This window comes from Sorex araneus, chromosome 3, assembly GCF_027595985.1.
Source record: "Sorex araneus isolate mSorAra2 chromosome 3, mSorAra2.pri, whole genome shotgun sequence".
Classification (NCBI taxonomy): Eukaryota; Metazoa; Chordata; class Mammalia; order Eulipotyphla; family Soricidae; genus Sorex; species Sorex araneus.
The window spans coordinates 176526668-176538227 of NC_073304.1; the positions used below are offsets into that span (position 1 = coordinate 176526668).

At 42.6% G+C, this 11560-nt stretch overlaps 1 protein-coding gene across 1 annotated transcript in view; it reads left to right on the top strand.

Moving 5' to 3' along the window:
* Window positions 1-11560, top strand: part of GUCY1A2 (guanylate cyclase 1 soluble subunit alpha 2) — a 196122-nt gene that overhangs the window by 170543 nt on the left and 14019 nt on the right. The window contains exon 7 of the mRNA XM_055129965.1: window positions 3262-3416. Within this exon, the coding sequence (XP_054985940.1) occupies window positions 3262-3416 (155 nt within the window). The remainder of the gene's footprint in view (window positions 1-3261; window positions 3417-11560) is intronic.

Sequence of the window (11560 nt, forward strand, 5' to 3'; positions counted from 1 at the left end):
TATGGTCCCCTGAGCACCGCCAGGAGTAATTCCTGAGTGCAGAGCCAGGAGTAACTCCTGTGCATTGCTGGGTGTGACCCAAAAAGGAAAAAAAAAGATAAAGACTTTTGTGTTGGTCTACTGAATATTATTAGGTGTTGGGCATCCTAGGTGCTCTGCTGTTCCGGCCTGGAGATTGCTGGGGTGGGGGCTGTCTCCACCTCTCTGTGCCAGCAGTTGTTTTCAGTCTCAGCCTGAGAACAAGAAGGATCCCAAGATTCTGGCGATTGTCCTCGGGGGTGGGCGGGGTTGCATAAATAGCCCCAACTGCCAACCCACAGTTTGGAGTATTTCTCTGCTTTTCCAGGAAAGGACCACAGGAAGGAAACCCGGTGAGAAGGGGGCAGTTCTCAATAGCCTCAGGACGTATAGGTCAGGAGGAGGTGAATAGTATTGTTTTATTCATGTTTTAATGAAGCTCATTCTTGCCAAATGGAATTTAAATCTTAAATCCCTGGTGGATAGTTGAATATCTCTAGGTTGTCTCCATGCTGGATGCTCTTGGCTTATAGGGAATAAGGCAATCAGTGACTTCCTTATATAGACAACAATTCCGGGAAAATCTCAGTAAGTTATTAAAAGAAATCAGGAAGAACATGGAGTCTGGTGATTCAGCTTGTCACCTCCCAGTGGTATTTCCTCCAGGATTAAACAGTTCTGAGCCTCGTTCCCTTCTGTATAGGAAGTAACAGAGAGTTTGACCTCTGAGTTGGTGAAGTTCTGGTGCTTGTTTACAGTGGTGGCCTTCTCAGGATTTCTCTAATGACCAAACGTTTCTCCTTAGTCCATCAAATGTACCAGTGGCACAATGAGTTATTGTGCAGCTATAAGAAAATTTGATGTTTGGGGGTTGGAGCAATAGCACAGAGGGTAGGACATTTGCCTTGCACGCAGCCAACCTGAGTTCAATTCCCAGTATCCCATGTGGTCCCCTGAGCACCACTAGAAGTAATTCCTGAGTGCACGAGCCAGGAGTAATCTCTGTGCATCTCCAGGTGTGACCCAAAAGGCAAAAAAAAAAAAAAAAAGAAAAGAAAAGAAAATTTGATGTTTTGCAGTTCGCAGCAACTTGGATAGAAATGGAGGGTGTTGCTGAAGTGACCAGCTCACTTCTCTGCACTATCCAGAGAAACTGAGTCAGGGAAAAGACACTTTTGAAGGATACAGATTGGCCTCAGATTACAGACCTGAGATTTCTCGGCAGTGGGGGGAAGAAAGAGTTGAAACTATGGCAGAAGGTTTTCTTGGGTTGCTTTTGTGGTGATGAATGTACAGTAACTTTCATACAACCAAACCATAAATTGACCATTTATTGGAACCATGTGTGAAGGGTTAACATTATTAAACCCCTGCTGGGTCTGAGCTGTGGGATGGTAGAAGAATTTCTCAGGAGCGTGAGACTATCTCGTGAGAACGGAGTTAGTTTATGAAACAGGAAAAACACTCTCTGGGCTGACCTCCGACCAGCATCCCGGGAAGGCTTTGTCTCGAGTGTCTCGGGGCTGCCTAGACACGAACTTCCTGCTTTCTAGAGCTGAGGTAGTTCCGGGAGTTGGGTGGTCAGGAGATAGGTAGCCAGTTCCAGGAAGGGAGTGAGTTGTACGTAAAGTGAACCGGTCGTGAGAAGGGACCGAAATGTATATCAAATACTTGAAGCTTATTCTGGGAAAGGAGCAGTGGGTCTACATCCAGGAATCAGAGTGACAGGAGATACATAGATTCTTGGGAGCCAACTCTGAGACGTGACGTCTCCACTCGACCCAGAAATGAGCTTCGAGCCAGCAACAGTGGGGCCTGGCTTGAATTTCCTGGGCACGGCAGCTGGGACTAACAGGGACATCCCAGCCTATCAGGCATCCCAGGAATGGGAATTAAGTCATGTTTTTAGGACACTTATGCTGGACCTCCTCACAGCATCTAAGGAAAGTCTTGTAGACTGAAGAATGGTTTCATACACCTGAACTTTCCCCCTGAGTCAAGGCAGACTCTCTCTCTCTCTCTCTCTCTCTCTCTCTCTCTCTATATATATATATATATATGTATATATATGTACATAGAGAGAGAAGTCTCTGTTCTCTATGTATATATAAGTATATATTCATAGAGAGAGTGAGAGAGAGAGAGAGAAGTCTGTTCTCCAGTGAGAGTGCATCTCTATGCCTTTTTTTTCTTTTTGGGTCATACCTGGTGATGTTCAGGGGTTACTTCTGGCTCTGCACTCAGGAATTACTCCTGGTAGTGCTCGAGGGACCATTTGGGATACTGGGAATCAAACCTGGGTCGGCTGCATGCAAGGCAAATGTCCTAACCGCTGTGCTATCACTCCAGCCCCATCTCTGTGCCTTTTATTCCCACAATTATACCATTATGCATGATAATGAATGTCGCTTTGCCTATCCTGTGCCACCTGAGGGTGAGAGTCCCCCAGATTCTCCCAGTGTTACCCACACCCCGCTAGAACAGAGTATACCACGTGGTCACCTCTAGCTTCCGTTAATTTTGCATAGACTGTTACTGTAATCGTGTTTAAATTTGTATGAACTGTGTTACAGACTCCTTCTAGGCAGGAACCTCACTAACCCTGACCAGACTATCAGAAAGTGAAGTATACAGAAATACAAGTATAAATTTCATCTTCAGGGTTGTCAGTTGATGTGTCTCGACTGACTGACTCAAGCAATGTAGTTTCTCTTAATAATTTTAATACAGTTAATGTCGGGAAATTTAAGATATTTAATGATTGCCACTTTTATACTGTAGGGCAAGTGGATGATAAGTAGGTGTGAATATTCTGCAGTTAGGAAATAAATGTGGAACTTTTATCAAGGGAAAATCTAATATTTAACAAAACAAATGAAAGTGTATCGTGCTTAATTGTGCTTAATGCTGTGAAGGGAAAAATATAATTTTATGTGAGAATAACTGGAGGGAGAATAATATACTTTCCATGTATAATAGCATATTATGTACAATCTGATTTAATATGTAACAACTATATTCATGTAGCAAATTAAACATTTTCCCCTAGCCATTTACTTATTTATTCCACAGCATCTATGTTCGTTGGCACTAACAGTGATCAGTTATTGAGTTCACAGAAATGGCAAGACCACGTCTCATCTCTGAGATGCTGATGGTCTGATGGGTTGATAATTATAAATCCCTGAATGAGCAGCATGTGAAGTGAAACTGTAAACATGCCTCCTTCCTGTCCTTTTTCAGATGAGGATCGGCATTCACTCGGGCTCTGTGCTGGCCGGAGTCGTCGGGGTGAGGATGCCTCGATATTGCCTCTTTGGAAACAACGTCACTCTGGCAAGCAAATTTGAATCAGGAAGTCATCCTCGGCGCATCAATGTCAGCCCAACCACGTACCAGTAAGTGTTCCCTGGCCTTCTCCCTTGGGCATTGCCATGAGCTGACAGCGCGTCACTTGTTGAGACCCAGTACTAGTTATTGGCCCTGTCATCCTCTCAGATCAGGAGTGGAAGCCACCTCAGGGGAAAGGGAGCAATTGTGACAGACCTTTCCTTGCCCCTGAGAGTGCAGTCGCTTGGCTCGACTGAGAGAGAAACAGATTTGTCAGAAGGCTGAGAAACCTGCTCAAGACTGTGGGCTGAGGAGAACTTCCTGAAGGAGAGTAACCCTCGCTAGATCCCATGCCCGTGTTCTCCTATCCCCACGTTTGTGGAGCAGTGCGGACTTCTATCTTCCATCAAAACTCCATTTCAATACCTGCTGTGCACGCTGGGTCAGCTGTGGGAGGGGGGGCACACCCTGGGCTTAGGGGACAACCAGTAAAAGACAGTCCACCTGTCACACAGGTCATTGCATCTGGGACCTACCTCTTGATGATTCACGGCCTTTTCCAGAGTCCCAGGGTTGACGTTTGCCTTTGCTGCTTGATAACACCTGAGGGTTGAATCATTTCAGCCCCCGATGCCACTGGGACAATTGGTCCCATATTATCTGCTGTCTTCCTCGTTTAGCTCCTAAGAAAACCCCAGTGGGAACAACAGACAGGCACACAGGGCTGGCTAGATTCCAAAAGGTGTTTTTTTCTGACCTCATGCCAGGGAAGTCCTTGGTATGTTCTTAGAACAACCTCCTATGCTGCTCCCCCTTTTCGTTCTTTCAGCAAATACCTGCGAAGAACCTACCACTGCGAGCACTGATGGACACTGACTTTCTAAGGAAGGTGTCCTTTGTGACCTTTGTGACCTTTGCCTTCATGGCTGCTACCACAGACCTGATCAGACATGTACCTGAGTCAGTTAATGGTCATAGATTAGTGCTGAGCCCAGAAAATCTAGCTTGGAGTACCGGAACAAGGGAAGAGTGGCCAGAAGTGAAACTGGAGAAAGTGAAGTCAGAAGTTGGGGGAACATTTTAAGGGTGTATGTGTGTGTGTGTGTGTGTGTGTGTGTGTGTGTGTGTGTGTGTTCCTAACTTAAGAGTAATTAAGTATGTTAAAGAGTTTTGAGGAGTGAGGCGGCCTTGAAAAAATTTCCCAGGGTGGGGCTGGAGTGATAGCACAGCGGTTAGGGCGTTTGCCTTGCACATGGTCAACCTGGGTTCGATTCCCAGCATCCCATTTGGTCCCTTGAGCACTGCCAGGAGTAATTCTTGAGTGCATGAGCCAGGAATAATCCCTGTGCAATGCTGGGAGTGACGCAAAAAAAAAAAAAGAAGAAGAAGAAGAAGAAAAGAAAAAAATTCCCAGGGGATAGCTCAGAGAACAGATCAACGCATGGGAAGGCAGCCATGGGTAGGTGGGATGCCAGTCTCAGTCTCTACTCCCTGAGGGCAGCCTCAAGTCCAGGAAGTTGTCCTCCCACACTGGAACGCTCAGGGGCGCTCAGGGGCGCTGCCAACCCACTCTCACTAGGGTGTCATTTGAAGAAAGGCCCCTTAAACTCAGGTCTCAGTTCTCAGAGGGATCAGGCTTCCAGATTCTGGACTGCTTTTCTACGAGATCACTTTCTGTTTGTGTCTCCTTCAGTCCCTGCAGGCAGGAGGACTGGCTAAGCTGCATGGCGGCTAGGAACCAGCGAGCCTGGGGCACCCAGCTGGGATGCTGAGACATTCTCTTTGAGGAGATAAAATAGTACTTTCTTACAGCAAAATGGAGTTAAATCATGAGAGCTTGAAATTGCCAATTTCATTTCCTGAGTTAGTTTAGCGTGTCCGATATGGTCTATCTTGAAGACTTCAGAGAGGTATTTATTCGAAGGAATTGAATATATGTGTATATATTTGTATTCTGGATCATTTCTGGCAGGCTGGCAGGGGGCCATATGGGATACCTGGGATTGAACCCAGGTCAGTTATGTGCAAGGCAAGCACCTTACCTGCTGTATTCTCTCTCTGATTCAATTCTCCAAATTGAAATCATTTTCAGTAATTCCTTTCAAATATTTTTAAAGGAATTTTTTAAAGGAGAGTGGGTGTTTGCATTTTAATGTTTTCTATTTTCCCCCTAAATATCCAGAAGTTGGATAACTAGATCACAAGTAAATTTCTGTTTTTAGTTTTCACAAGTGCCTTACGTGTACTATCACTCTGGCCCCTATTTTTAAGTTTTTGAATACTCTTTGTAATACTCTCATTAATGGCTCTCCAGTGTAACTGTTTAACACTTGTTGTTTCTGGTCTGGTGGGGGGGACTAGCAATTCTTATGGATATTAGATGCTATCGCATTGTTGATTTTCATTTCCTAATAAGAGAACATGACCATCTTTAGCTTAGGTTTTCCCTGCATTATATGGTCTAAGCCTGAATTTTTAGAAACTATTGTTGTGTGTGGTGTTGGTGATCTAGTTTCATTCTTTAGTTTTCCCATTACCATTTATTGAAGAGACTTACTTTGCTGCCTTTTATAGGCTCCTGGCTGCTTTTTCATAAGTTAGTTGTCCAAATACATGCCCTTATTCCAATACTTTGCTGCTTTAATTACTTCATAGTTTTGATGAAATCAGGGAGCATAATTCCTTTATTTTTCAGCTCAGGGGCAACATTTGACTGTACTCAGGGATCACTCCTAGCAGGGCTTGAGGGACCGGAGTAAACCTGGGTCTGTCACGTACGAGGCGAGTGCCTACCCACTGCACTATTTCTCCCGGCCAACAATTCCTCTATTTTTGTTCTCTCAGGGGGTATTTTGTGCAGTTGATAGTTTTCTGGGGAGTATATTGAGATGTGGCACCACATCTCCAAGGCATATCATCAGAGTCATCAGGAAAGTAGACTAGATATTCAGAATTTCACAATTTGTTTGGGAGGTCACAGTGTGCAAAGCCTTAACTCCTGCCCTAGCTCGCTGGCCTTTTTTAGTTTGTAGAGACATGCATGGAAAAGCTGGAGCGATAGCACAGCGGGTAGGGCGTTTGTCTTGCACACGGCTGACCCGGGTTTGATTCCTCCATCCCTCTCAGAGAGCCTGGCAAGCTATGGAGCATGTCTCGCCCGCACGGCAGAGCCTGGCAAGCTACCCGTGGCGTATTCATATGCCAAGAACAGTAACAACAAGTCTCACAATGGAGACGTTACTGGTACCTGCTTGAGTAATCAATGAACAATGGGATGACAGTGATGACAGTGGAACAGTGATGCATGGAAGAGAAGGATGCTCTTGGTATATATTTTTCTTTTTAAAATGGTAAACAGATTATATGTAATTATACAGGCAAAAAAATCAAGAGTTAGAATACTGACAGTTCTTTAATGTGGGAGAAGACAGAAAATCTACAGGAAATTCCCAAAGAGTAAAGCTCGAGGTCTGTTATTTACTGCCCTGTCAGCCTTTTAAATGGCTTTATTGATTTTATCACTTACAGAGAAAGGTAATCAGTAAAGACAAATGACTTAATAGGAGACCAAAGGAGAACTTGAATAATTCATTTCAAAAATTAATGTTTAATATTACTATTACTCTAATTCTGAGTCTCTCAGAATCAGAAAGACACTAGACATTCTTACTTGCTGGTTTTTTTTATTGCTTTCTGCTGGACAAAATATCAGTTTTATCATAATTTTGAAGGTTGAAACTATTGAGTCTTTCTAATTTTTAAAATGGAGATTGTTTTTTGATCCTTAGAAAATTTCCCAGTTCAGTCTTCCATGGTACAATCCAGTACATCTTTGATGATCTGTATATGTTGCAGTTATTTTCATAGAACTGCACCTACTAGTTCATTGTATAGATCTGTTTAGAAAGGTTGTCAGAATCAATGTGAAATACATAAATAACGTGCTATTAGGAAATGAAAAAGTGGGTTTGCTGTGCATAATTAGATTGATGATTTAATGTAGGAAGGTCTTACTCTTAGGCTAAAAATAGTAAGGAATAAACCTTAGTACATTTCTCTCCATGACACTAAAAGTGGTATAGGTTATGTTTTGGAGTGAAGAGATTTTAAAAGATTTTTTTGGAGTTAAGATATTTTAAAAGATTTTAAAATAGATAAAACTGATTTATCTATTTTTTCTCCTTTGGATTTGTAAGAGTAGTGCTGTGGGAGAATAGGGTCTTAGGGTTGGCGTGTTTGAGTCTTCTGAATAGACGGTTTTTCTAATATGTTCATAAGACTTCTAGAGTGTTCACAACTTGAGAAGTGCTAAGAACTTCTACTGACTGAAGTTCGAATTCTTGTATTGCCACTAATAAGCTCTAGATACTTACTCTAGATATCTTACTCTAGATAAGACACATGTTTGTTCTCCCTTCACTTTCCTCATGAGTCGTAAATAGTGTAGGGGTTTCAGACCAGATCCTGGTAGAAGATTAGTGAAATCACAATGAATGTTTTAGTGTTGAAAATGTAGCAGGGTTATGTAGCACAGTAACACTAGGGGAAACTGAGTAAAGGTGAAAGCTATAATTACTGCAGACAAAATGATCCCAGTTCCAACATGTGGTGAGACTGAGAATCTATTTTCAGCTTAGAGAGTGGATCTTATGTTACTAAAAGAACCACTGAATGATGTTTAGCCTGAAATAACATAAGAAAAACTTATTTGGAGGTGGCATTCTCTGGGTAAGCTAAAGACTGGCAGTGACAGTACTGGTAAGGCCATATGAGGACTGTAGTAGTGGGAATAGAATTAAAGGAAGGTTTGAATGTCACTTTCAAAGACGTGATTACAGGACTCTCTCTGCTATTTGATTGTTGTTGTTTAACCATTCTACATCCTGTGTGGTCAATTAGCCTTGAAAACTATTTAAGTCATTTTTTAAAACAATGCCTTTGTAAGTTTATGCTTTAGAAGCTTTAGGTTTAGCATATAATCAGATTTCTAAATTAGTTGCTCATTTTCTTAAATACTTTGTTCCTTAGAAGAAAGCACAAAATATTGGTTCAGACTTGCATGAATGGATCTGTTTTCAGTTCTCCTTAAAGAAGTCAGTCTGCCTGACCAAAAGATCACGAGTTCTTTTATGCATAACATATTGTAGAAAAATCTGATTAAAGTGATAATTTTTCATTCAATTCCCTACCCATGTGCTCTAGTCAGCTTTCATGATACCGGCCAACACGACAGTGTTTTTCAGCCCCCCCCCCAAAAAAAATGTCTAAAATTAACATTCCTTGGTGGGGGGTGTGGGGGGTGGCACTGGTGGTGCTCAGGGGTTCCTCCTGGTGGAATCAGGGGCCATACAGGGTGCCAGGATTGAACCCTGGTCAAATACATACAAGGCAAACACCTTACCCACTGTACTATCTCCCTGGCCCTAAAATTGTCCTTTTCTTTCAGTAACATTCTTATTATTGTCCTTTTTGGAATTCCATAAATCTGAATAGTGAATTAATCCTCAAACTAAACTGAACGTGACAGCCGTATTTCAACCTTTGAAATGAATTAGTTAACAATATTTCAGGTCAAAGAGGTAGTACAGAGTTAAGTCACAGAGTCCTGTCTACTGCTGTTTCCATCCGATGCACCTCATCCCATGAAGTAGAATGGGATCTCCGAGCTGGGAATCAGAAATACACAGCACAGCTTTTCTTTCAGGTGGCAAGAAGGTGAATAGGAAGATTTCAGTAGCTAAGAGAATCACAAGAAAGCTTCATCTTTTTTCATTGTTCAGAAATGTCATCCTTCCCCAGCATGCTAAGGCATAGTTTTATTCCATATGCATGAGTTAGCAAAAAAAAAGAAGACACTTTGATGAATAATTAGCCAAAGAAACTTCCAGTCTAACAGAGCAGACAGCATGCCAGAAGTTCACTAATCTTTCCTGAAACAATATCAAAATAAGATAGAAAGAAGTGTTACCCTCTCCCATGGACACGTTGGGAATGTAAAGTAGACATGAGTGGAATCTGGCTCACCTCCACGGACAAAGGTGAAGTATCAGGTCCAGCAGGAAAAGGACAATTAGCATGTCACTCTAAAGCAGAACAGCACAGCGGGGAAGGGGGTGTGGAGCGTGGACAGGCTTTCTTGGAACAAGAAATCATTTCTGGTCTTTAAAGCAGGAAGAGCTTTAACACAAGGAAGGATGTGCCAATGGAATCCAGTGAGGGGATCAAAAAATAGTTTGTAAGATTTGATATCTAGAAATGTCTAGAATAAGAAACTGACCTTTTTGATAGCTTCAGTCCAGTGGCTGGAGCTCTAAATACTCAGTAAACTGGCTTCACTCTGCTTCTTTTGTCTTAAAAAAAAAAGGTGTTTAAATTTTCAGTTCAAAGTGAACTGAAAAATAAAATGTGATTTACCAATGCTTATCTTAATGAAGAAAATAGATTTTCACATTACCAGAGGTGGATGATGAGAGATTGGAGAAAGTTGTCGGCCATTCTGTTGGGAAACAGAGTCTTAACGGGGAAATACTTTCTAAATAGAATTTAATACTGAGTCAATCAATCAAGTTGAGAGGAGAATAGTGAACTGAAAACATTTCAGGCATTTCCTGTCTTTAAGAGATCATGGTTCATACACGCCTTTATCTCTAGTCAAAAGAAGAGTATGATCACTCCAAGGCAGCACCGAACCATTGAAACCAAAGATTTTCTAGTCACCCATGTTGTTGGTGTTGGGGAACTATGGCTATGAGCTGGTCATAGGCCAGACTAGATCTCTTCATTCCACCAAGGTTAGCTCTGGAGTTGCCCATGAGATCAACTCTGCTAGAGTAACAACACTCCAAGAATGTTATGGTCTGAAGTAGAAACATAGCATGATCCTGCTGACCAGAGAGGACATGAGAGACAGCAATGCCCACGCTGTCCCGGGAGACACCGTGTCTCAGAATAGGATGTCTGAGAGGTCAGTGTTAGGATTCCATTACATCTTGGGGGCAAAATCAGGAGCCACACCTGGCTGCGCTGACTTCTTGCAGGGCTCGAGCCTGGGGCGGCCTTGTGAAAGGCATTTGCCTTACTCAGACAGTTCTGTTACTTTTATAAAACTCCAAGTTATGCATGAAAATCAAAATTGCATTTAGCTCATTTGTGCCTCCATGTGAACACATTTCAGAACTTTCATAGTCAGAATCAGAATGTAGGTCAGAGCCCAGGGAAAAGCATGAAAGAAGGGGTGTGTGAGTGAGCGAGCTCGCTGCAGCTGCAAGAAAGAAGCTCCACAGAGCTCCCTCCGAGTGCGCCCCCACACTCAGGCGAGCCATTGATTCACGGCAGCAGTGAGTTTTCATCTTGAAATCTATAAGAAACTGCTGAGAGGAAGAAGGATAGCGAGAGGTAAAGTAAGATTTGTGTGGCTTCCAGATACACTAAATATGTTACTGAAACCCCCAGGTTGTGTATCAACTGGCTGGGGATTACAGCTGGGGATTAATTCAGATTCATGTACAAATCTAAGCTCCCGTGTCGGTGCTGAGTTACTGAAGAAATGGCTTGTTGGACAGTGCTTTAGTGCCATCCAGAGACTAGGATTAATAAAGCATTTGCGAGGGGATCAGAGGTTCTTGGGTGACCAGTGTCTAAATTCCTAATCCCTGTATACTCATCTGATCGTTTGTATAGCGCCATGACTCATCACCAGGCATGCTGTGTGAAATGTTTTCTCTGACCAGACCCAGGCGTATGTAGCACGTCTGTTTGTAGAGGCCAGAGGATTCCCAGATTCATTTGGCTCCCTGGCCTCTATCGCCAGCTTAGCTGAATAGACCCTGGGCATCATAGGAGCATAAATCTATCATTATGCAATCCTAGTGTTGCTAAACTAAAATTTAATTTAAAAATAAGATATTTCCTTGGAAAAAGAATAAACTCCATAAAAGATGTCTCTGTGGCTTTAGGCCGTGTGGAGGAGCTGTATCTTAGAAGGTACAGCATATTCCATGACAGAATAGCGAGGACCTGGCCATAGACATTCAGAAATTATATTGGAGACACAGATCTCTAAATGCATAAAGAGATATGCACCAATGCATTAAATTAACAAAAGTCAAAGGGGGAAAAAAGTTGCTAGGGAAAAATATGTCACAAAGGAACCTCAATCAGGCCATCACCAGATTTCTCAGCAGAAATCCTATGAGACAGGAGACAGTGGAAT